This window comes from Nilaparvata lugens, chromosome 9, assembly GCF_014356525.2.
Source record: "Nilaparvata lugens isolate BPH chromosome 9, ASM1435652v1, whole genome shotgun sequence".
NCBI classification, from domain to species: Eukaryota; Metazoa; Arthropoda; class Insecta; order Hemiptera; family Delphacidae; genus Nilaparvata; species Nilaparvata lugens.
The window spans coordinates 13,461,708-13,489,630 of record NC_052512.1 but is presented as its reverse complement, the minus strand read 5'-3'; the positions used below and the strand labels follow the sequence as shown (position 1 = coordinate 13,489,630).

The window sequence follows — 27,923 nt, the reverse complement described above, 5'->3', positions numbered from 1 at the left end:
AATAAGGACCGGTTTCTGAGCTCTCAGGATGATATTACCCATGTCAACACACAATGTGAAAATCAAGTTTTTTTCACGTGAAAATCTTAAAAGTGAAAATTAAACATTTCTTCAACTCTCAATTTAGGCTTTCTGACCAACAGTTCAGATGTAAAATCGAATTTCTACACCTTTCAATCTCTTACAAAAATTGTCTACAACACACTGTAATGGAGATACAAAATGTTTCATGCCAATTAAATTGAATTTGATGAAAATTTCTGGAGTTTTCCAAGAAATTCTCACTTCAGGCTTTCTGTTACGGTGATTAATTCGGGAGCAGAATTGAATTTCAAACAATATTTGTCTCCTGCAGAAATCGTTTACATCGCACCGTTAACGAATATGGTAATTTTACCGTAACGATATGGTAATTTTAAATGCAGTTTAAAACTTTGAATAAATTTGACTGATTTTCAATTTTCCAGAAACAATGTATTTTTTATAACTGATTCGGGTGTAGAAGTGAATTTCCAGCACTTTTTGTCTTTTGCAAAAATCGTCTACAACGCACCACCGTTAATGATAACGATATATAGACCTTTTACGGTAATTTTAAATGCAGTTAAAAACTTTGAATAAATTTGACAGATTTTCAATTTTACCAAAACAATGTATTCATGATGACTTATTCAGGTGTAGAAGAGAATTTCCAGCACATTTTGTTCTTTGCAAAAATCCTGTCAGACGAGCCTTTAACGTGCTACTGACGTTTAACTTTTTAAAAATTTAATATTGTAGTTGATTATGAAAAATTCCGAAAAACATCATGAACATTTCTGTATGTATTATCAACCTTATCTTAGAATTTCAAATGATTCTATCCAAAATTGGAAAAGTTTTATCACTTTTTCAAATTAGATCACAGTTTATGGGTGGGGAAAATGATGCAGTAGGCCTATCTGAATTACCCTACACACTGAGACTTTCCAATGATTTTTAGGTTTTCAATTCAAATAATAGCCACCTACTATTTTATTGATTCCAACATTATTTCAGTGTAAAGCACAAATGTCCCCCCATAAAAATCATTAACCCGCACCTGAAATATAAAATATTTCAATAAGATTATTGAAATATTTCAATAATTTTGAAATTCTCACTATCCATATGCATACAATGGTATCGAATGAAAATATCAATATATTGATACTATGAAATGAAAGTATCAAAGTTTCAACAATCAATATATCAAACAAACAAATTCTAACTTTTTTGGGGGCAAACTGATTCTATTGCATTAAAAAATGTAGAAATTAGTAGGCCTACTGTATTCCACTTTTACTTATTAAAAATATGTGATTTGAATCATGCATTTCCAAAGAAGTTTGAAAATATATAATTATTAATAATCATATATTGATAATATATCGATATTTTCATAGTAGGTTTATTAATGATGCGAAAGGCAGTTTGTTTGTTGTTTCCTTTTCCTTTATGGTCAATGCAACATCTTATTATATTAAAGCTGCAAAGACAACAAATTCACAGCCAATACGGCTGATTGTCACAGGAAACCCACCTCAAAATCAGTTAGACAACACACTGGAGGCTATGGGGAAACCTCCAAATCTCAAAAATTTTACCCCCCTGGCACCCCTAGCCCCCCAAAATTTTTCGACACGGAGATAAGCCTATAGCCATTGCTAAATTCCAACCAAATTCAAATGGCGACTCGGGAAATTTGAAGTTTTCCAAAATGCAAAAAATTCCCAGCCAAAACTATGAGTTCGCTGTGAACACTAAACACCAAATCTGTTGCATACTACACTGGAGGCTACGGGAAAACCTCCAGACCTTCAAAATTCTTCTTCCCGGCACCCCTGTGCTCCCCCGAATATTTTGGACAAATTAAAATTTGTTTCCCAAAAACAATTTATCACAAGCTTTCTTGTTCAGCTCGCCAAAATAAGTGTATAGTCATAGCTGAATTTCAACCAAATTCAAATGGTGACTATCGTTTGATGGCCAACTATATTTTGATTTCTTTCTTGGTATTCTACAATATCTTCAAGAGAGCGGCGGTAAGACTTATTGGTTATTGTTTTTGAAGGGACGGATTCAAGGATCCAAAGGTTCAAAGAACCCCACACGTCAACCGAAGCTTATTGTGTTCCCAAGTAGTATGTTAGTTAGGCAAATCAATACCTGTGCTCTTTACAAGAACCAGGAGTTTTTCCTATACTAGGATCCCATTCATCACCCGTTTGCTTGTTGAAATCCAGTGTGATATGCTTGGATGTCTCTTCAGACTGATAGTCCTCATGATCTATGTGAGTTCCACTCCTGGCCTACTTTGAAGGTCCTACCGCTGAGAAACGGGTGGCCAAGTTGCCACTAGGGCGCCCGGCCACCCTTGACTCAGCCTCTTGACCCACATTTGTGCCTGGAGTTTTACCCATCTCCGGTCTCTTGGGTTTTCTCTTTTGCCCCTTCGAAACTTCGCAGGGTCAGAAGCCTCACTCCTCCCATGAAGTTTCGCCTAAATGGCCGTCCTTCTTTGAGCAGTGGTGAGTTTTGGTCTCTCCACCCAAAACTCGTGTCCCACGAGAGTTCCATTCCTGGTCTTTATGTAGGTCATTGCGCTGAGAGAGGGGACGCCAAACTGCCTCTAGGGCGCCCAGCGCCCGGCCACCCTCGACTCAGCCTCTTGACCCACATTTGTGCCTGGAGTTTCACCCATCTCTGGTCTCTTAGGTTTTCCTTTTGCCCCTCCAAAACTGCCCTGATGGGGCAGAACCCGTGGGTTTGAAGGCAAGGCAACTTCTGGAGTTGCCTTGAGGTCCATTTTAGTCGCCTCCTACGACAAGCATGGATACTGTGGCTGAATTCTGGTTTTCAACACATTCTTGAGTACGATGATCGACTCAAAGCTCCCCCAACCCACAGGGGGCGCGATAAGACTTAGTAAATATCATTTGTCTAGACCCTTCATGGTCCATTATTATAAAATCACTCATGCATTTATCACTGAGCTAAAGCTGTGGCTAGAACCCCATCATATTTGCGAGCCGGACGGCCTTCAATTTCTGCAAATTTATTTGCATAATAGGGATCAGAGTATCACTGTTTGCATTTCATATAAAAATCACTATCAACGTGGGGCATATATTGGTATATCCAAATACGGCTTCACAAATCAAAAAGATTAAAAAATCGGGGGCAGAAGGGTTTTTCTCTATAATGTAACCCCTCCGATAGCGTATCTCTAGAAAACTATGAGAGATATAGAAAAATTTCTACATAAATATGAAATAAGAAATTTTACATGAATATGCCTCAATTTTGTATTCGATGAAAATGTCTGTAAGACGCATATTGTTCAAGATATACGTGAAAAACCAAGACATGGTACTTTCAAACCACCCCCACCCCCATTCGTTACAGAGACTCAGCCAGGTTCTAAATATTATAATTTTTTTCATGTAGTCTATGGTTGAATTTTATGAAGAACAAAAATTATTGTAGTATCGCAATCAAAAATTCTCCTCATTTCTACATTGTAAAATTCAGTGAATAGTCAGCTATATTACGTCTTTTATTGTGGTTTAGTGTATAAGACAGCATATTATAAGTAATTTACATATTATGAAGAATCTAACATCTCTTTATTTTAGGATGCTGCAGTGTAGATCTGTCCCTTCATGAAGGCTGCATATATTGAGGAAAATAAGCATAGAATCACTGTTTTCACACGTTTATTCGCCAATATAATCATACAATGCACACCTTTTCATACAAATCTCGTTTATATTTTTCGTTTGCTCTCAATCAAGCAATATCACCATTTTATTTTTATATCCGGCTACTTAATTCTACTCCTTTATTTTAGCAATAGAAAAAATCATAATATATGCATTCTCATAACTATAATATACCAAATAGGCTGGTTAGACAAATTATTTTCAAAACATTCTTCAAAACGCTACAACCCTTAACATTCTTATACAGAATTATTATTTTTTCCACAAAAAGTTTTTCAAAATCAACGAATTGATCGTAGATTTGATCTAAATGAATATTAATAACAATATAACAATAAACAATTACCTATTGTTACTCATAAATACTGTATAAAAATAAAAACATAAAAGCTGAGGGTTTTCATGATAAAAACTAACTGAATATTCAATCTATCAGACTAGAAAAAAAATATTTACTAGAAATTAATGGTAAAACATCGTTGGGAAGTACAGTGATAGGACAAGTTTACACAGTGCAATATATTGGGACAAATGTCCAATATTATAAAGCAATATACGGAGTGTTACAAGGAGTCGCACAACCTAATTTTGGAAGCTGTAAGCTGAGTGCTGGTAGCAAAAAATCTGGTTAAATTTTAATCGTGATTTATTTCACGAGAACCAATCAGAGAAGCCTTCTTTTCAAGAAAGACTTCTCCGATTGGTCTTGTGAAATTAAACAGAATTAAAATTCAACCGGCTTTTGTGCAACCGGGCCTAAGTGTGACAGGAGAATTCGTTTAATATGAGATTGTGTTGGTTGATTATATATTCTGGATGAAAACAAAGTAGACACTTGGAAAAACCCACATTGCCAAATTGTGCGAAATTGCTCTATCTTTTTATGCAAGCCCATAAATATTATATGACGGATATCCAATTTGACAAAACACACTGTGTGCAGGGTTCTCATTGGATAAAACATACGGTGTTGCATGAGACGTATCACAATAATGCACAATTTTGCAATATTTCACCCAATGTTAGTAGACAGACTTTGTCTACTAACTTTGCATTTTACAAGTCTCATTTCGTTTTACTCCGAGTTGGCTATGATGTAGGTGAAATAGAATTTCTAACAAAGGAAAACTTTCAAATCAAGTTTCTGTTCCCAAAAATATAAAATAAGATAAAGAAAGGAAAAAAGATGTTGTCGAATTCCACTATAACATGTTATAGTGGAATTAGATGTTATAGTGGAATTCGACAACATCTTTTTTCCTTTCTTTATCTTAATATGGAGAAGTTCCACAATATCTCTGATAAAAGTGTTAATATAAAATAACACTGCTTTACAGCTTGATTCAAATTCTGATTAGTTGTGTATGGCAATTCAAACCTGATTCGAATAATTATTCTTCCCTCATGGAAATTGACTGTTTTGCTAGTCCACTTCAACTTATCAGAAGTAGTGCGACACATACTCGTAAAAACAAATTTCCTACATTTTTCTGTGCAAATTCTGGAGTTTTCCTCCACAAGCAAACAATATAATTTATAAGCTTCTTACAAGCTTCTTATAAACTTCTTACTTAGTATCCCTACAGCGTAAGGATACTAACTTACTTCTTACTTACAGCATAACCTATAGATATAATGTTTAATGTTGATGATAATTTATATGAAGGCCTTTAAGGGTGATTCTATAAATTTTAGCACCAATAAATCTAGGATAAATTCAAAAATAAGTAATCTATATTCTATAACCATCCTTTTTGTAATCAAAATATTGATAAGCTTTATAATGAAACAAATACTACAGAATGGATTTCTGAACAAATCATTTGAAACAGTCATTTTTGGAAAAACATGATATAAGAAACACTTTGTATAAGACCTATTGACACAAAATTCGAGAGTCAATGCTAGCTGAGGGTGCTTCATCATCAGCTGTAGTTTCCCTAATTGAAATCATTCCAAATCATAATCAAATAATGTGGAATCAAAATCTCTGGCTGAAATTTATTGATTATACTTTAATATCAGAATACAAAGTATCATTATATATTAAGAAAATATTAATTATTCATTTGAATTCGAAAAGAAGAATATTCTGTAATTTAGGAGATAGTCGAATCTTTCAGCAAACATCAATATATTATAATGTGATCAATAACTTAATATTTAGATTAATTCATACTCGAATGAATACGAACTGACAAAATACATAACTTGGCAATAAATATATTAATAAATGTGATTTGAAAAGCACAATTGGGAATATTTGACATATTCCATAAACTTCTATCATACAAATATAATATAGAACTTTGCTCTATCAGGCACATCATACCCTAGATGAATACGAGTTAGGGAATCACTATTCATTTGATTTAATTGTTATTATTCATTAAATAATAAAAAATTGTGAGATAACACAATTATCAATATTATGATTTGTGAATTATACAGAGTATAAAATAATTGAACATCTTGATTGAAGAAAGAACTCAACTAGACTAGGCCTACACTACGATATTACTTGTTGATTTCCATAGTGAGGTACATGTTATAATGGCAGTGGAGGAAGATAGGAGAACAACGTTGCCGATCCTCTGTCTTGTCAATGCCTTCTAAAGACAGTAGCTGATACAGGTTTATTGATGAAGTATACTGTTCATTCTCGTTTAAAATAATCAATAATATTTTATTAAGCAAGAAATTATATTTTTCAATCATCTCATAATGAATTTTCATAATCAAGATGAAATTGTTTTTGAATTGATTATTCATTCTACATTGTTGAAAGACGATCTGGCAACAGAGCAAAGCGAGAAAGAGAAAGCGCTATCCGCTTTGTTGAATGATAGACAGGGATAACAATACCATTGCTAATCAAACACTGCCATTATAACGTGGACCTCACTATAGTCATTGGCTGTAACTTATTTGTGATTATTTAGAGCTGATCAGTTAGTTTTGGTCTATTTATAGTTTGATACCAATTGAGACGAAGCTCCTCTTTGTGATTAATATCAGTTATAAGGCTGCATATCTTAGATTGAGATTTTGAAACATTTTCTAATTTGGATACTATCAAATCAGTGAAAAATTTTGATAAGCGTGGTTTACAATCTTCTTGTATCAGAAGAATACCGTAATTATTGTGAAAAAAAATATTTCAGTATCATGTTCGGAAGATTAGAACCAAGTATCATTAATGATTTATTACAGTGAAGATCAACTTCATTTAAAAGGGACTGAATACTTCAGTTTCTCAATAGGCCTACTATTATCATTTTTTATTATACCCTGACTTCTAAAAAATTCTGTTTCATTTTGAAATTTTCAAGTTTCGAGCGATAAAGTTCGGATACAAGTTAATCAAGCGACAAGGTCGGAGACTTGAAAAATTGTCGAAAATCCACTTTATTTAAAGCATGCTCCTGTAAAATGTTATTATTTAAATAAAGTGGATTTTTGATAACATTTCAAGTCTATTCAATTATGGAAAAGTTCCACAACATCAATATTCACCCTACAAACTAAACTAAAGTCGTTTACATTCTTTAAATATTCAAAAGATTCACCATGGATGCATCTTCGGATAATTACATCGAAATAGATTAGATAATTGAATTCTGGAATTAAGTTTCTGAATAGGAGAGAAAACATCAAGCTTTTAATGTAACTAATCAATATAGTTGAGTTTTATTACTCTGTTATTCATTTAAAAAACATATTATGACTGTAAATATTTATATTCACCTCACTAATTATTGGCATTATATATTCAATAAATGAACAATAATTTATAACCTACTTATAACTACAGTAACAATAGAATATAAGGTCACTCTGAGTGGAGCTAGGAATAAAATCAAGGAGCTAAAATTAGGTATAGAGAAATAAAACTTCAGAACTTTCTTACAAGTACCTTGTAGCTTACGGTATTGAATAATTAAAAAAAAACAACAAAGTAACTCTAACAACATTCATAATGATGGATTATATTCACTAGCATGAATATTCCGATTCAATAATTTATCATACAGATAAATAGAGATATTTCTCAAGCTCTTTAGTGTTTGAAAACAGGAATTTGTGACTAGAAGTTAATACTAAGAGAGAGTTGTTCGATAAACTCATAACAGAATGTTAAAAAAAAAATACAACTACAAATACAAAATGAATCTGAAATCTCAGTAGTACAAAATTAGAAAATCACCGCCGCTCTTCGAACAACCTACCTCGTCTTAAATCTATTCGGTACAAAATTTTCTCTTACTTCTCGTGAGCTAACTCTCCCATCTTTATCTTTCTTCAATTTACTTCCGATTTCGTTTTCAGTTCGATTTTCGTTTTCATGCATTCACGCATTCATTCACGCCCATTCATCCATTTATCATCGATAATACACTCACTTTTGATAATAATTAATAATATTCATATATTTTGAATAATGTATTCTAAACAGTATAAACTAGGTTTTTCTGTTCTAAGTACATCCTCCACTGATTTTTTGTTTCACGTTTTTAAATGAGTAATGAAGCTTACAATGAATAATTATTTCCATCTAAATAAATCCATAAAGTGATAGAAACTTCCACTACTTAATAGTTTTTTAGCTTCAACTGAATTTCTTTGAATTACTCATGCAAATTATACTGCAAATCCAATTGCTAAATGATGATCATAGCGGAAACAAAAAATTAGTGCATCGTACACATTAATATGAATTTTTGGAAGGTTGTCCATTAGACACATAATATCTATCTAAACATATATCGATTTTAACTTTATGGTTGTTTTACTGTTTATTTTTCTTCGTTCATTTTTTCAAATGTACTATTTCAATCAGTAATAGGTACTGTGAGAGTAAATGAAGCAAACGCTAATGTTAATGAAATGGGGAAAATGTTGATTTTATTACTGATCTGCTTGCTGTTGAGTAGTTTGTGAGATACCGGTACTGATTATGTGTGCTTGGGTTTAATAAAACAATCTGAAGAATTTACAAATGGAACAAATTTGGTAATCTCTAACAATAATAGGCTATATTGTGTGTAAAAAATTTATTAAACAATCACAAGAATCATTTAAGCCCAGTTGTATAACAGCTGGCTTAATTTTAATCGTGATTAATTTCACGAGAGCTAATCAGAGAAAGTTATTTTAGAAAGAAGACTTTTCTGATTGGTTCTCTCAGGAAATTAATCACGATTGATATTTAACCGGCTCTTGTGCAACCGGCAGCAAGGATTACTGGGCGTAGAAGAAATTAATGGTTTAAATGAAGATAATTCATTGATTGATAATCCAGCTTGTGCTATTGTGATGAAGGTGACATGAAAAAAAAATAAAAGTACGAATATTATCGGATGTATCATAATAATTATTTAGATAACCCTTATTGAATTTAGATTATTCTATAAAGTGAAGATTTCAATTATCATCTTCATGATAAAAAATTCAACCTTCTAAAAAATCAATAATATTGAATTTGATTCTTCACGATTGAGGAGAGTATAACCGACTAATATCATTTTCATGATAAATTAATCGGGGAGAGTAAAATTTTTTTATAATTTTACAATAACTCATAACGGTTTTGCGTTTTCATTTCTGTTGTTTTTCATTCGAAACTCTGACAAAATTTTAAATTTAACACGCAGTTAAAGTTCACCCTCTTAGGATCAGAACATCTTTTGCAACTCAATCAATATTATTTCGTGTACAGTGTGTATCATATGTTGAAAAGACAATGGCAACCTTCTACATATACAATAAACAATTCGTATGAATACATAATTTTTAGATTTTTTTTAAATATATTCTCAATTTTGAATAATTACCCTATAATTTTAAGGATGGATGTATTGTAAGCAAACATTTTCATTATAATATTTCAGAAACTCTATAATAATAATTACCTCAAAGACTTGAATTTAATATTTTCCATGTATCAAATGGAAAATTCTGTATTTTGTTTGAATTTTATTGCATTTTTGGGTCAATACTGTACCGTATTAACTTCATTACAGCGCAACTCCCCATTGTTGGATGTATTAACTAAGCAGTATTCTCACATAAATTTTATTGAGAGCATATTGGTTTATTCAGGGAATAGCCAACACAATTCATTGTAAATTCTATTCAGGGAATGGGAACTTAATAGAACTAAATCATGGATTTAAAAAAAGTATAATTCCAAAAAATTGTCAGTTTACAGTTCTCAAACCATAGCTCCAAACTCCACCATTTGTTTTGTGACGTTCTACAACAACAGCACGCTGGAGGCCTACTATCAAATGCGTAGACTGGCCGTCTACTCCTAGTAGCCCTTCTGCATTTCCAGCACAGCCTATTTCTCATATCTTACTCGTGCCCTCTAGTAGAATTGTAAAATTAGATGTAGGACTAGAGTACGCGTCCCGTAGCTTTGGCTCCGTGACTTTGAAACGGCTTAGAGGCAAGGTATGGTTTGCGGTGTAATATTCACGGCTTTGCAAAAACATCAGGCTTCAGAGTCCCTACATCCCTAGACGGAGGAAGCTCCCTACACACAAAGATTCTCCACGAATGTCAGCTGATAGGCTGGGATATTGCTAAAAGGACGTGACTCCAAAAAGCTCCGTTGCTTTCGAGAGTATCTGTTGCTTATGATAAGATACATTTTCAAAAATGTTGGATGTTTTTGAACCGGTAGTAATGAAGTCTAGTGGCCCTCCGCCGATAGGCAAAGCTACAGGACCCGGACTGTAATATACTGTGATCTGTACAGTTGAAAAGAACACTTACACATGGCTTCTACCGTACATTTTATGTAAAGAGGAAATACTAAATTTGAGATTCGCATCAAATTTCCCAACTCTTATCCAATAAATATCCATCACTTTGAATATCAACCGACCATCATCTATGTTCTATTGATAGTATTATTATTGTGCACATGGAATATTATTTTCAAATATCAGAACGATTCCAGACAAACGCGAATTGTTACAGCTAAAAACAATAATGATATTTCAACAACAACATTAAGCTAGATAACAAGCAAAATTGGACCAAAAACACTTTGGCGAAAGTTCAATAAATAACTAAGTTAAGTACAATAATTGTAGTCGAAATTTCTCCAGGGAGCAAAATGTCAGCAACTATGGATAAGCTCAATATAGGTAATACTCAAGTGAGAGGAACAGCAATGGAAATATCATTTACATTAACTGTTTACATCAAGCGATAGTAGTGCATACTTAATAATATGATGTATTTAAAGTCTTCAATTCATATATTTTATTTCACTGGAATACGATGTCAGGCCCTCTAAGATTAATCTAATTCAATCTATTGAAGGTTATAAACATTGGATTGATATCCGAGAAAATTCTAAAATACCCATTCTCTCCGTAATATTATCCTTCCTCCTTACCCGTCCTCTGCCTCAGTCCTCTTTTATCCATTTTTCTCTTTTGAATCTTCCATCTCCCATTCGCAGTTCCACACTCATCCGCCATCAATTATTTAACAAACTATAATTTTCCGTAGTCTAAGTTTTTTGCACCTTCCAAATTTGCGCGATCGAGCTTCAGAATATTCTTATGGAAGCTGCTGTTTCCTGCAATCAATATAAATGAGCATTATTATTCATGAGAACCAGTATGTTATTTACTGGGAGTTTGTCAGAGTCTAAACTCACTCTATTCAAGACAAATTTGACCAGCGGCCATTTTGCTTTTTTCACTTATTATTTTTTCTAAATGATAGTTAAACAAATTGAAACGTTGAACAATCATTTATAACAACTAGACAAAGCTACAAAAAATTATGATTTTTTTCAAATTCGTGAAACACTTAAAAATGTTGTTTCTTAAATAACTCAGGAACCGTTAATTTTACGAAAATTTACAGGAATAACTGTTTTTAGTAAAATATTTAATTACCTATCGATTGATACCTGATTTTTTAAGATTCGACCAATATACTGAGATGTGCTGTTATAAAAAATAATGATTGTGCAAAGTTTCAATTTCGTATATTTAGCCATTATTTAGAAAAAATATAATAAGTGTAAAAATCAAAATGGCCGCTGTATGGGGGACTGAAGACTTCCGGACAATTTAAATATGATATTTAGATATGTTTTTTTACACAGGACAATGCCCTAGAGTAATTGGTAAGAAGTTTTTGAACACTTTGTAGTTACTGTACACCTACCTAATGACTTGAAACATGTTTGTGATGCTTAGAATTCGAGCCGATACGCCGAGCAACTGGTCTCATGATCTTGAAGGTTTATGGTGCACCTACTGGCAGACGGCGACAGATCGATCTTGTTCTTGGCCAACACCTCTTCATTCTCAGCCACCCAGTAGCCTAGCACGTCTGTGTCATATGTCGGGATGATGGTCACTTCTGCAATAGTCAGTCCATGAATATTAATGCCATCAAATTCATTCTCCAGAGACAACGACAAATTTATGAAGCAAAAGATTACAGTCCGGGTCCTGTAGCTTTGCCTATCGGCGGAGAGCAACTAGACTACAATACTATCCTTTCAAAAACATCGAAAGCGTTCAAAACTGTAGGGAGCTTACTCCAGGGGTCTGTATTACAGGACTTATAAATTGAAACTTACAATCCTGTTAAATTATGTTTCATAAAATAACATTCTAGACTCGTAAAATGACCTGTGATATTCGCCTTTATTACAGTTCCGTTATCTTGAATTAATATTTTCATTGTAGTAGCTGGACTGTGACCTAACGAATCACGATGAACGTGCCAGCGAGCCTACTATAAGATCTGAACAAAGTGCTACTCAGGTTGTTTTGTTGGAAAAAGTAGGTAATAATCAAATGTTAATAATTGAATCAACGACATTAATTCAATAGGCCTATGTTATTTTTGTTTAATAAAAAACATAAAACATTATAGACGTACATTTTCTGAATATTTCCAATAACGCTTTACTAAGGAAAGCTTAATCTAAACTGTTCATTATATTCATAAGTTTCCTGCAACATATTGTATGGAATTCTGTCCTTGAAAATTCTTGACCTATGAATAATAACATTGTCATCTTCACTAGAACTAGAACCTTCTAATTTTAGAACTACAACCTTCATCCATTTAAGACGTTTCCTTTACAACAAAATGACACTTTTCAAGATTCTACCTACACTTGTAGAACTTTTCGGATGGTCTAAATAATGATAAAATATTCAACAACCTACAGGAAGTTACTTTTTATGAAACACCTAATGATAAAGTCCTGTATTATTTACTTCTAATACAGGCAAATGACTTGTAAATTGTTTTACAGGGACAATTGTTTATGAAACACAAACTTTCAATTTTTACCTGTAATACACGAACTTTTCCTGTATTACAGGACTTGTAACTTCTAAGAAACAGGCCCCTGTAGGGTATTTTCTTTTAAAAAGAAGAATATCACACCGCTAAACATACCTTGCCTGTATATAGTTTCAAAGTCACGGGGGCAAAGCTACGGGACGAGTACTGTACACACTATTAAAATAATACTATCATGAAAGTACTACGCGTCCTGTAGCTTTGCCTCCGTGTCTTTAAAACGGCATATTGGCAAGGTATGGTTTGCAGGGTAATATTCACGGCTTTGCAAAAACATCATCCTGATCAAAACAGACCCTAGATCCCTAGATGGAGGAAACTACCTGAACACAGAGATTCTTCATGAATGAGAGAGTTGCAACGTATCACCAACAAAGGAAAGAGCATGTTGAACGAATGCAAGCTGATAGGCTGTGTTGTGCTAAAAGGACGTAACACCAAAAAGCTAATTGTGTATCTTTTCGGATGCAACACGTTGCTTTTGAGAAGATACAAAAGAGCATCTGTTGCTTATGGGAAGATACATTAAAGCTGCTTGTGTAACTTTTCCAATGCAACACGTTGCTTTTGTGAAGATACAAAAGAGCATCTGTTGCTTATGGAAAGATACATTAAAGCTGCTCGTGTAGCTTTTCGTATGCAACACGTTGTTTTTGAGAAGATAGAAAAAAGAATTTGTTGCTTATGGAAAGCTATATTTTCGAAAATGTTTTTGATCGGGTATTGTAGTCTAGTGGCCCTCCACTGACAGGCAAAGTTACAGAGGACCCGGACTGTACCTATGAAAGTATTCCTTTTAGAGTATGGAACTCGAGGCTATCTTTCCTCTAAACATTTACTATATTCAAATTGAAATTTTTTCAAAAATAATATTGATTTGAATACATAAATTTTGTGATAGCTTACCTAGATCCTTGTCATCCCAGGTTTGTTTGGCCTCGAGCAAAGCATTGAACACTTCTCGACTCGGTTCCGTGCCACTAAACACATAGTAACGTGCTCTGATGCGTTTGAAGAATTCCACATTGCTGTAATACGAGTTGCCATTATGCGGCACATAGCTTAGGTCCACATAAATGTAAGATCCCGATCTCCTGTTCTCCTTGTTTGTGCCTCTTTTATTTGGTGACTCCGGACGCTTTGATTTTGTATTTGCTTCTTTACCTTGAAAACAGATAAATAGATGTTTATAATACAGGTAAGAATCGGCTTATACACGTTCGTGATAGGGAATTCACGAATGACTCATCATCACGTCTCAACTACTCAACTGATTAACTTCAAATTTTGCATATAGATTCCTTACTTACCGAGGATGGTTATTGAGACCTATTTCAAATTCTTCAAGATTACAGTAGATCAAGTTTTCATGCAGTTTGTCAAGTTTTTAATTGGACCCTTGCAGAGCACGGGTTACCTGCGGCTGGTCATGATCCTTCTATGGTCAGATAGTTATTACAGTAATAGTGGACTATGAAGGAAATTCTATTTCCTTTTATATATCCTTTTAATACAATATTTCAGAAAAACCTTAATATACATCGACGTGCAATCAATAACGGAAAAATTCCTGTTAAATCTCATGAAATCTATTTCCCTGTTTCGCCGTTAATGCAGAACAAATATAGCCTACTTAAAAAACATGAAGAGGAATGCAAAACCGTCTACTTGAATCTTAGACCTCACTTCGCTCGGTCACATTGAGACGAAGCAAGCATATGTGAACATTATTATGATATTAACTCATTTAGTAGACCAGATCACATCATGTAACAATGCATCGCGTCTCAATATTATGCGACGAGTATTGGAAAATAAATGCTTGAGCTTGCATGGGTACTATAGTCTGTGCTAACCTTAGTTTGCAGCATTGCTCTTATGGAGTGCAGTGTTGCCAGATTCTACAGAATCCAGAGAGCCTGTGAAATAATTGTGTGAGAGAAAGAGCGGAAAAAGAGCTAGGCATTTTTGATAGGATCAGCATAAGAACAGCAACAGTGCGCTCCTATTGTTCTATTGAAATAACATTGGCCATAAAGCCCTATGCTGCAAACTGAGGTTTGAACGGACTATAATATAGTCCAATCATATTATGATTGGGTATTGAATGAAGTGACAGAGAAATTAAAATAAGATGAGCCCGATGTGGTTTACTCTAGTTTGATACTGAGCTGATATTCCAGTTCGAGACATACATTAACTAAAGATTGTGGTTTGTATAGCTATGATGGCATCAACCAGAATAACATCAACTCACCCATATTTGTATTAGAAGCCGACTTATTGTTCTCAGCGTTCTTCTTGGCAACTTTCTTTGGTGTAGTCTTGTTGCTGGTTGAGGTCGTCTCCATGTCTTCCAAGGAGTCTTTCTTGACTAGTGGTGGAGCTGGAGTGGGCAATCCCAAGGGTTTTCCCCACTCTTCGATTGGATCCCATGTTGGGAACCAGCGGTTTTTCTCTTCAGGAGGTGGGGGTAGCCCCAAAGGCTTACCCCATCCTTTTATTGGGTCAGATGTCAAATCAGCAGCAGACTGAGGGAGACTGGATGATGTCGAAGATGTCGTTGCTGAGCTACTGACTTTGCTGTCTTTTTCTCTAGCCTTTGGTGACTCACCACTAGCAGAAGGCTCTTCCACTTTCCCTGTCACATTGATGCTTTGCCCACTTGTGATAGTTGAGCTTTGACCATTTGTTACAGAGTCCTTTGGTATCAGGCTTCCCAGTTTCTCAGGAGGCTGCTTCCCTACTAATCCACTTGTTGTAATCATCTCTGTAATCGACTTGTGTTCATCGTCATCATCATCAAGAATCTGACTAATCTTGTAATCATCACCATGCTCAACTCCTCCGAATTGCATTGCATATGGTTTGAAGCTGCCAATAATTGATCCAGTCATACTTCCGAAAGGACCAGCCAAACATGGTGAACCAGGACTATCTGGCGAACTGCGACTATCAAGATGCTCCTCACTGCCAGTCAATGCTCTAGAGGCTTGTCCACTACTTATATCACTGCGGGGGCTTGATATTCCACCATCAAAATCTGGTTCTGATCCTGGTGTGCCACTTCTTGTTATGTCGAAAGCTTCCTTCTTCAATTCACCAACTACACCACTCAGAAACTTGGAGTCAGCAGCCAACGGTTTGAATGCATGTGAAGAGATATTGATCAGTTCTTTCTTAGTTACTTCATCTGCTACATTTTTCTTGAAACACACATCCTCCACATTTCCTTTCTGGGTACTGGATTTTCCTGGAAGCTCTGTCATTGCTTTCTCAATAACTTTGACATCCTCTGTTGATGGTTTGATCACAGTTGTCAACGTTGTTACTCCACCATCCTCGTTCCCTAAAGTTTTTGTGATTATCTGACATTCAGATGAGATTCCACTTGCATCATCCTTACCAGCATCTAGAGATGTTTCCTGAGTGGTGTATTTGTTATCTTTATCATTTTTGGTAACCTTAGAATTTATGGCATATTCAACATCTTTGGTATTTCTATCATCTTTGGCATATTTTATATCTGTAGCAATGTAAGCATCTTTGGTATCTTCACTGACTTTAGTATCTTTCGGTGTGAATGAGATACTTCCACCAGCACACAACTCTGTTTCATTTCCACCATCCTCACTACTGGCTGTCACCACCATTCTGCGTACTGTTTTTGAAGATTCATCCACTGATTCATCATCAAGCTTTTCTGATGTTACAGGCTTGGAAACATGTTCAGCTGTTTTTGACAAGACTGAATCAACTGTTGATGTGACAGCTGTCTCAACACCTTCAACCGCCTCTGAAATCATTTTACTCAAGCCTCCAAACAAACCAGATTTCTCACTGCCTTTCAACTCTTCCTTACAATCATTAGAACTAAATTGACTAGATTCTTCAGACATACCAACAGAAGATTCACCTCTCATCAACTGACTGTCACTTGGCAGTTTGACAGATTCTGAAGCTGAAGCTATGATTTTCATCTCTTCTGATTTCAAAACACTATCATTTGGCACACAACTATCACTTTTTGTTGATACAGTGGAAGATGAGGTTGTATCAGTCAATAAATTTGATTCTCCATACTTATCAGTGATTGGAAGAGCAGATTCATCAATTGCTGATTTTGTTGACATTTTTGATGAGCCTGCACTAGAGTCTTTGCTCACGATCCCATCGGTCATTGATAACTTGATGCCAGTCAAAGAATCAAGTGTATTAGAAAATCCATTAACAGATGAAATCACTTGATTTGATGGTGGTGCTGTAGTTGATGTTGAAGAGCCAGAAATTCCACAAGGAGTGGGTGAGCTTGATGTCATTGATGTGACTTTCTCAAATATATTCTGACTGTCCATGACTGTTGATCCCAGAGGAACACCTAATTCAGGAGATTTTGGAGGACTAACTTTGGATTCAAGGTCAGCAATTACATTTGAAGTTGATTCAAGAAGTTTAGGGCTTGGTGGGGGAGTTGAAATTGTTTTCAAGTCAAATTTATCAGAGAGCACAGGAGAAATAGATTTTGGGGTTTCTGTCTTTGATCCAATGGTGGATGATATCTTGGAGTCCAGATCCTTCCTACCCAATGACTTCATCCATTCATCCATTTTTGAATCAACTTCAGAAGGGACTGGTGACACAGATTTGGAGCTCACTTTGGAATCACTGGGTAAATCTTTCTTATCAATTGTTTCCTTCAAACTTGAAGCAGGTGATGAAGATCTTGAATGATCTGACTTGATTGATAAAAGTGAATCACTGGCACTTGTCTCCTGAAATGTTGTTTTTGGAGTTTTTCCAAACTCAATAATTGATGCATTTGATTCCAAACCCTCTACCCTAGCATCAATTCCATTTTTCGAAGATCCTGTATCACCTATGAGTTCCATTGTTGATTCGATAACATCAGTCTTATCAGTGGAGAATGGTTCAATATCATCAATTCTAGTATCTTTAAGGAAGATATCCTTTCCGACAGCTGAAGAAGACATCAAGTGATCTGATGTTCCCATAAGGTCAGCTCTGCCATCAATCTCATACCTTGGGAGAGGAGATATGGATCTAGGAGTATGAGAAGTTGAAGAGGTCAGAGGCTTGATTTTATTATAGTCATCTCCAAGACCAATTTTGTTTTCAATTTCCAAAGTTGTTGGAGACACAGATTTGGAGGAAATTTTATCAAAAGCAGTGCTTGACTTACCAGTCAACGATAAATCTACAATCTCCTTTTCAGTCTCATTTCTATTACTTTTTTCACCTGAACTCTCCAACAAAGCTCTGTCCAAACTTGACTCTGACAGTCCAGTTTTCTTAGTTTCTATCTCTTTGTGCAATGATAACTTCTGAATAGAACCACCTGCCAAATCCATACTTGATTGATCATGAAACTGTGAATTGAGATCTAGACTTTTAGTTGATTCTTTAGATGATTCATCATGTGAAAAGAATATCTCATCAGCTGGAGCCTTCCCTTCGAGTATTTTTGAAGTTATAAGTTCAATTGGTGTGGGACTTGAAGATAGATTGGAAACTGATGAATCCTTTTCACCTCTCTTGCACTCTGGAAATCCTGAAATCTCCTGTTCATCTTTCGTCAATACTTGAGGAACTGTTTCATTCTCTGACACTTCACCAGTATTAATTTGTGATCCACATATCACTGATGAGAAATCTTGCAAGATCATTGATGATTCATTTGGGTTTTTTCCCTTGTACACTTCATCCATCTTTGAGACTACTGATTCCTTACTATCCTTGTACATTTCATCTATCTTTGAGGCTATTGATTCCTTATTATCTTCTAAGGATTCAAGCTTACCTCCAATGATAGATTCAGGACTTGTGGATCTTGTTGGAACTTTTGATGCTGATTCCTGATTGATACCACTATTTTTCTCATCCAGAAACAGAGACTTTTCATCAGCTGAGTCAATCAAATCATTTTGTTTAGGGAAGAGTTCAATTTGTTCCAATTTTGGCTCATCTCCTCTGTCAAGCAGAGATGATGATGATGATCTATTCCCATTTGGCTCAGGAGTGATTGATTTTGGTGTTTTGATTTCAACTGGAGAGGGACTGACTGATTCTGATTTTGCTAGGAGTAATGAATCAACTGGACCTTGATATGTGGACTTTGATGCCTCCTCATGGCTGAATGATTTAGCAGCTAGCTCATCCACCAAATCTGGAGAGCCAGGCTTAGATGTGTTAGGTTCTGATGGAGCTGGACTTGATGACTTTGCTGTAGTTAGAACATCAGTAGGTTCTGGTGATACAAGTTTTGATGTTTTTGATTCTAATGGCTCTGGACTCGATAACTTTGCTGAAGTTGAAGCATCTATAGGCTCTGATGATACAGCTTTTGATGTTTTGGGTTCTGACAGATCTGGACTTGATGACTTTGCTGTAGTTGTAATATCTGTAGGCTCTGGCGATACAGGTTTTGATGTTTTAAATTCTGATGGAGCTGGACTTGATGACTTAGCTGCAGTGGAGACATCTGTGGGCTCTGGTAACACAGGCTTTGATGTTTTATGTTCTGATGGAGCTGGACTCATTGACTTCGCTGTAGTTGAGAAATCTGTTGGCTCTGGTGATACTGGCTTTGATGTTTTCGGTTCTGATGTAGCTGGACTCGATGACTTAGCTGGAGTTGTAATATCTGTAGGCTCTGGTGATACAGGCTTTGATGTTTCAGGCTCTGATGGAGCAGGACTCATTGACTTTGCTGTAGTTGGGAGATCTGTTGGCTCTGGTGATACAGACTTTGATGTTTTCAGTTCTGATGTAGCTGGACTCGATGACTTAGCTTTAGTTGTAACATCTGTAGGCTCTGGTGATACAGGCTTTGATGTTTCAGGCTCTGATGGAGCAGGACTCATTGACTTTGCTGTAGTTGGAAACTCTGTTGGCTCTGGTGATACAGACTTTGATGTTTTTGGCTCTGATGGAGCTGGACTCAATGACTTGCTGTGACTGAGACATCTGTTGGCTCTGGTGATACAGGCTTTGATGTTTTTGGCTCTGATGGAGCTGGACTCAATGACTTTGCTGTGATTGAGACATCTGTTGGATCTGGTGATACAGGCTTTGATGTTATAGGCTCTGATGGAGCTGGACTCAATGACTTTGCTGTGACTGAGACATCTGTTGGCTCTGGTGATACAGGCTTTGATGTTTTTGGCTCTGATGGAGCTGGACTCAATGACTTGCTGTGACTGAGACATCTGTTGGCTCTGGTGATACAGGCTTTGATGTTTTTGGCTCTGATGGAGCTGGACTCAATGACTTTGCTGTGATTGAGACATCTGTTGGCTCTGGTGATACAGGCTTTGATGTTTTTGGCTCTGATGGAGCTTGACTCAATGACTTTGCTGTGATTGAGACATCTGTTGGCTCTGGTGATACAGGCTTTGATGTTCTAGGCTCTGATGGAGCTGGACTCAATGACTTTGCTGTGATTGAGACATCTGTTGGCTCTGGTGATACAGGCTTTGATGTTCTAGACTCTGATGGAGCTGGACTCAATGACTTTGCTGTGATTGAGACATCTGTTGGCTCTGGTGATACAGGCTTTGATGTTCTAAGCTCTGATGTAGCAGGACTCAATGACTTTGCTGGAACATCTGTTGGCTCTGGTGATCCAGGTTTCGATCTTGTAGGTTCTGATGGTGCTGGACTCATTGCCTTAGCTGTAGTTGGGATATTGGTGGGATCTGGTGATACAGGCTTTGATGTTTTAGGTTCTGATGGAGCTGGACTCAATGACTTAGCTGTAGTTGGAATATCTGTCGGCTCTGGTGATACAGGCTTTGATGTTTTAGGTTCTGATGGAGCTGGACTCAATGACTTTGCTGTAGTTGAAATATCTGTCGGCTCTGGTGATACAGGCTTTGATGTTTCAGGTTCTGATGTAGCTGGACCCAATGACTTAGCTGTAGTTGAAATATCTGTTGGCTCTGGTGATACAGGCTTTGATGTTTCAGCTGCACTTGATGACTTAGCTGTAGTTGAAATATCTGTTGGCTCTGGTGATACCGGCTTTGATGTTTTGGGTTCTGAAGGAGCTGGACTCAATGACTCAGCTGTAGTTGGAATATCGGTGAGCTCTGGTGATACAGGCTTTGATGTTTTAGCTGGACTCAATGACTTAGCTCCAGTTGGAATATCGGTGGGCTCTGGTGATACAGGCTTCAATGTTTCAGGTTCTGATGTAGCTGAACTCGATGACTTAGCTGTAGTTGATACATCTGTAGGCTCTGGAGATACAGGCTTTGATGTTTTTGGTTCTGATGGAGCTGGACTTGTTGACTTCGCTGTAGTTGAGAAATCTGTTGGCTCTGGTGATACTGGCTTTGATGTTTTTGGTTCTGATGTAGCTGAACTCGATAACTTAGCTGTAGTTGATACATCTGTAGGGTCTGGAGATACAGGCTTTGATGTTTTTGGTTCTGATGGAGCTGGACTCAATGACTTAGCTGTAGTTGATACATCTGTGGGCTCTGGTGATCCAGGTTTCGATCTTGTAGGTTCTGATGGTGCTGGACTCATTGCCTTAGCTGTATTTGGAACATCTGTAGGCTCTGGTGATGCAGATTCTGATGCTTCAGGTTCAGATGGAGCTGGACTGACTTTCTCTATTACTGATTGATCTCTTGGCTCTGGAGATCCTGGCTTCATTGCTATAGGATCTATCCGAACTTGACTCACTAATTCAGCTGCTTTTCCATTTCTCAGATCAGGCGATTCAGGTTTGGATGTTTTGATATCTGATCGAGCTGAACTATCTGATGTTGTTGCAGATTTGTCTATCAGGCTTGGAGATCCAGGCATGCATACTTCTGTCATCAATGGAGCTGGGCTGCATAATTCAGATTTGATTACATCTTTTAAATCTTGTGATTTAGGTTTAGATGGAACATCCTCTGAGAGAGCTTGAGTTGGTGAAATAGCTACAAGCTCATCTTTATGATCTGGAGATCCAGGCTTTGATGTACCAGCTTCTGATGGAGTTGAACTCACAGAGCTCAATACAGATGATACATCAGCAGTAACAGGTATTTCAGGCTTTGATGGTACATTTTCCAATGGAGCTGATGTTGTTGATATAGCAACATGCTTATCTTTGAAATCTGGAGATCCAGGCTTTGATATTCTTGCTTCTGATGGAGCTGGACTCATTGACTTTGACACACCTGAAATATCAGTGGGCACTGGTGAGTCAGTTTTTGATAATATTGTCTCCAATGGAACTGGGCTGACTGATTTTGGGAGTTGACAGACCATATCTCCAGGCTTTGAAGTGGCAGACATTAGAATTGCTAAGTTCTCAGATGGGAAAGTACTCTTGGTGTTGTCTTGGAACTCTTTTTCAATCTCTGAAATAGTAGTTACTGTCTGTCCTCTCTCTCCAGTTGATGGTGGACTTGATGTTTTCAAAGATGACTCCTCTCCACTACCTTTGATCTGAACTTCTGGAGAAGCAGTTCTAGATCTTTCAAGCTCCAATGGAGTGGGACTGCCAAATGCTACAGTCTTGCCTGCTAATTCTGAAGGGCAAGGGCTGGTGCATTTCTCAGAAGGTTCAAGAATACCCTTCTCAATGGGTTCTGGTGATGCAGATTTTGATGACTTCAAAATAGAAGAAGTAGGACTTGGTGACTTTGTGGAAAGTTCTCCATCTAAGACTGTCGATTTGATATCCAATGCCTCTTTCTGATCTTTGGAGGTTGGCTCTGATGATGTCTCCTCAATAACTGATTTAGCAATGTCAACTTTCTCTTTTTCTGCTCTCTGCTCTTCCATCACAATTGATTGATCTTGTTGATCATAATCAGTTTTCTTCTCTGATTGAATCATATTATCAAGGTCATCATGTTTTTCTGAGGATTTTATTTGTTCATACTTATTTTCATTTGTTTTTGACTCTGATGAAGCAGTTGGACTCATTTTCATCTTTTCTAGTTCCTTGTATTGCTCGGATTCTTCTTTCTTTGTCACTGTATCAGATTTCAGCAGTCTATCAATGAGAACATCTCTGTCATCTTCAATTGGTTCACCTCCGAGTTCAGATGTTCTTGATTCTGGACTTTTGGATTTTGAACATACATCAGGCTCTTGTACAAGTATTTCTTTCTCTCCAATATCTAAAATACCTATTGAAGTTGATATTCCTACTTGAATATTGCTTGCTTTCACATCCAATGGATCTAATTGCTCCTTCTTCTTTCCTTTCACATCTGATTCAAGTTTATGCAGATCCTTCTCTGCAGTATCAAGTTCTTTCTCTTCACAAACTGTCTCTTTATATATTTTTGAATCTTTCAAAATCCCTTTTGTTTCATCTTTTGGAAGAGGTGATTCAGGAGCAGAATCAGGTGAAAGCATAACATATTCTGGTACTTCTGGAGCTTTCAATGTGGAATGGATAATCTGCTCCTCCAAAGTTGAATTCTTATCTTGAGATTTAAGGTCACCAACTCTTGTCTCTTCAGTTACTCTTGATGAAGTCTCCAGAAATTCTTTTGTACCTTCTTCGATTGGTTCTTCCTCTGTCATCTCCAGTTTTTTGCATTCATCTTCCTCAGCCACATTGGAGTCCACTAGAACTTCATCTTCATGCAGGTTCAAATCTTTGTTACCTTTGACATCTGTTGATTTCTTGATTGCACAAACATCAAGTAGGTCATCTTTAGTTTGTTGGGATTCCTTACTAGTGTATTCTTCACTCATATACATTTCAACATCAACTTCCTCATGCACTGGAAGATCAGCAACTTCATCAGGTGTTTTTACAATATCACGTGGGATCTGAGCTTTTGATCCAAATGCTCTACTTCCTGCAACAGCAATTTGAGGCAGGCTTGTTGGTTGCTCCACTTTATTCTGCAAAGTATCTATGACATCTTTCTCCTTTGTTTCCTCCTTGACATATTTCTCTTCAATTCCTTCCTTGATCTCATCAAGTGGGATCCTCTCATCTTCAGGGAGTGTGGGTGCTGTAGTTGCTCCAGATTCGATAGTTGTAGATAACTTCTCATCGGGCTGACTCTCCTCAGCTGCAACATACTTCGAGTCTCCCTGATCCTTTGATTTCTCTCTCATCTCATCACTATCATCTTTCTTGTCATCCGGTTTAGGGATATTTTTATCAGAGCCTGATTCTTGAGATCCTTTCACCTCGCTGGACCTCTGATCATCTGATTGAACATCTTTTGCTTCCAGCTTTGTTTTTGTCACAAATTCAGTAGCTGAAATTATAATTCCTTGCACTTCTTCTACAATTTTCTCTTTATCTTCTGGTGATAGAATACCAATTGATTGGGCTGACTGATCTTTAAGATTCAAACTATCAGGAGTGGGCCGTTTCATCTCTCCTATTCCCTTTCCCTCCCCAATGTTGGAATTTTCCTCTTTTTCATCATCTCCAATCACAATTTTCTCTTTGTCTCCCTCTTCTTCTTCATATTCAAGAGAGCCATCAACAACAGCTCCTTCATATTCCTTGTCCTCTTCAACTTGAGCATCTTTTTTCTTGTCTTGTTCATCCAGAAGACAATCATCATCCTTTTTTAATTTCTTCTCAGATTCTGTTTCATCTCTCAAATGCTTTTGCAGCTCATCTTCAATTTCTTCTACACCATGAGACTCCAGGCTCTCTGGTTCCTGTGCAGAGTTATCATAACCATCTAGCTCCACTTTTTCAATCACAAGAATTTCATCCTCCTCATCCCTTTCACTCTCATCTTTTTCAGTACTGATAGTATTGACACCTTCTTTCACATCACCTACAGTTTCTTTTATAAACTTCTCATCTCCAAGTTCTTCACCATCCGCAGATTTCTCCATCACCAATTCATCTTTCACCACCTTCAAATCTACATCATCACTCATATCACCTTTATCGGTTGATTCGACATCTTTCTCAATGCCTTCATCTTCCAGCTTTTCAGCATCATCGATCACTTCAACATCTCTTTTGACTTCCCCCTTGTCTGTTGTGATACTCTTTTCAGGTCCATCTACACATTTCTCAACACCCCCAATGCTCGCTTTTAATGCAGGAATTTCAACATCAGCAGTTGAAGGTGTTGATACAGTGGAAGAGTCTGTAACAATTGCTCTATCTGGCTCAATTTTGTCTTTTTTGGTTGTCTCTTTCTTCCCTTTACCACGACCAACTCTTGACACTGCCTTTTTAGGTGAAGTATCTGTCTTTGGTGCTGCTTTACTTGGAGAAGCTGCAAGTGATTTCCTTGGAGGTCGTTTCTCAGTTTTGGAAACTTCCTTTTTGGGAGGTTTGGTAGCTGTAGCTTGCTTAGCAGCAGTAGTTTTCTTTGACTCAACCACTTTACGGTTGTTCTCTTCTTTGGCACTTTTTGCTGGCGTGGTAGTTGGTGATGCTCTTGTTCTGCTTGTTGCCTTGGCAGCTGTCACTTTTGGTTTTGATTCAATTGTCTTCTTTGGTGTTGTTGGTGAAGACTTGACTGAATCTGTCTTCTTCTCCACACTTTGCTGCTTTGATGGTTTCCTTTCAGGCTTTGGTCTCTCCACACTTGGTCTGGAATCAATCTTGCTCTTTACGGGCTTGGCTGCACCACTCTTTGCCTCCCCCTTACTCTTAACATCTACTTTCACAATTGGTTTCTCCACAGCCGGCTTTGAGGGCACACTTACTACTTTAGCATCAGTCTCAGTAATTTCAGTCTCCTTATCCTTTCCCTCATCATCCTTCTTATCCATCACATCCTTCTCCTTTTCGAGTTCAGTCTTTTCTTTTGAGGGGCGGCGGTCCACTGTAGCTTGCTTTTCAATCTTTTTTGCTGCCTTTTGAGCAGCCGCCTTCTGTTTTCCTTCTGACAGAATTGGTGCAGCAACCGGTATTGTAGCACTTTTTGCAATATTCTGCTTGTTGACAGATTCTACAGTGGAGATGGTTCTTGATGTGGGTTTGCTCAAACCTTCGCCTGGCAGGAGTTTATCGATTACAGCAGAGGCTGGTTTTGGTTTTGCTGTTCCGGATGCTGTTTTTGTAGTCATGCCAATTGTTGATGATGATGGTGACAAAGTTTTAGCAGAGCAAACTGAGTGCTTCAAAAATTCTAGATGCTTCAATTTCTCCAAACCTTCAAATATCTTATGCTGAGGTGTGCTACCAGGAAAAAGTAGCCTTGTTATTGTTTCGTTGGGATTCGCAGGTTGCCAAACAAGCATTGCACAGATTGAGACAAGGTTATGCAATGGAAACTGGAATTCTCCTTTTTTCTTGGACAAACCAGAGAACAATGCCTGGTCGTTGGCATGCCATTTGGCCAGGAACTCTTTGAGGTCCCGACTGTCCTTTGCAGGACTTATGACATACATGTCCAGTTTTCCATGGCCGACTTTATGATAGAGGTTGATGGGTTCAATGTTCACATCGCGATGACAGACGTGTGGCTTCAGCTGCAGCTGACGACAGTTGACCACCATCTCTTGTCCGATATCAGCTAAGTTCACTAGCAGTGAGTCACCCTCTTTCTCACAATCTGGTGATTGTTGTTGGCGTCTTTCCTATAAGCAAACAATAATAATAATTCAATAATATGTGGGAATTTTGTCAAAAATATCACTTATTGTAAAATAACAAACATGTCTCAGTCTCGACACCAATGGTCCAGTGTTTACATTATGGATAGATATCAAACATCTCACCAGCAACATTATCTGGAGTGAATAATTTGTGTTCAATGAAGGCGGAGTACAAGAGAGTGGTTCTAACAAGAGAGACAATTGAGATTGATATGATGCTTGAGAACTTACATAACATAGAGAAATAGAGAATGGAATTGTTCATCGAGTCAGTAATTGAGTTTATTTTTATCTCTTCCTTATTATATGAGAGTAACAAATCGTTAAATAAGGTGACTCATCATAGTAAGCCTAGACTATGTCCTCAATCACCGTTTTAAGATGGGTTTACACCGGAGTTAATAACAACGGAATGTAGCAGTCAATAGTGACATTCATCAATTATCTTTATTTCAATTTTGATTCAATGTTCCTGATAAAACTACAATGCAACACTCAGGTTAAAAGTTCCAATTCGTATAAAATATCAGGGTTGGAATGTTTTCCACATGTGAAGTCACATTTACACCAGAGTTGTCTGCTGAGATTTCAACAAATCTCGGCCATTTCTCAAGAAGCAGAGCCGGATTCATCTTGTTTGCCGATTATCTACCTTCTATAGAATTTGCTGATACCAATATATGTGATGTGGAATTAACTGTTCATTCCTGTTGAAAATGATCAATTATATTTTATCCATCAAGGGAATATAGCATCAGTGAAATCCGAAGATTTGCAGAAAAAGATGAGGAAAGACTTCCCCAGCATGTGAATGTGGAAGCAATCCAGCTGCTCAACGTGCATGGAGTAAGAAGACTACAACGCAGAAAGCCACATGAATTAGTTTAATGCTAAAGTGCTCAAATGGAAGTGCAAAAGCAGAATACTGTATTATTTTATGTAAAAAATAACCTTTTATTTAATCCTTGACCAATATCGAAGACTTGACCAATGGGTTTTAAATTCACAAACAATAATTATCTTATCAATTTAAGTCAAAATAGAATAGCTTATCAGTCTTTAACAAGGTGCTATGGAAGAAAAATATTTTTAATGATTGAATAATAAATTATCATAATTGAGATTGTATTGTTCATTAATTGAATGGGTCCCTCTGAAAACGTTGCAACTGACAAAATTTCATAAAGTGATGTTTCGGTGTGAAAACGTTGGTAGAATGGTTCTCTACCTAGTAGTGACATCTTCTACCAACCATTC

At 36.7% G+C, this 27,923-nt stretch overlaps 1 protein-coding gene across 1 annotated transcript in view; it reads right to left on the bottom strand.

The window, feature by feature from the left end:
* Positions 1-11,283: 11,283 nt before the first annotated feature.
* Positions 11,284-27,923, bottom strand: part of LOC111060342 (microtubule-associated protein futsch) — a 96,027-nt gene continuing 79,387 nt past the window's right edge. Inside the window, 6 exon segments of the mRNA XM_039435254.1 lie at positions 11,284-11,340; positions 11,940-12,137; positions 14,004-14,261; positions 15,355-20,030; positions 20,111-20,243; positions 20,303-26,648. Coding sequence (XP_039291188.1) covers positions 11,968-12,137; positions 14,004-14,261; positions 15,355-20,030; positions 20,111-20,243; positions 20,303-26,648 — 11,583 coding nt within the window. The 3' untranslated portion in view covers positions 11,284-11,340; positions 11,940-11,967.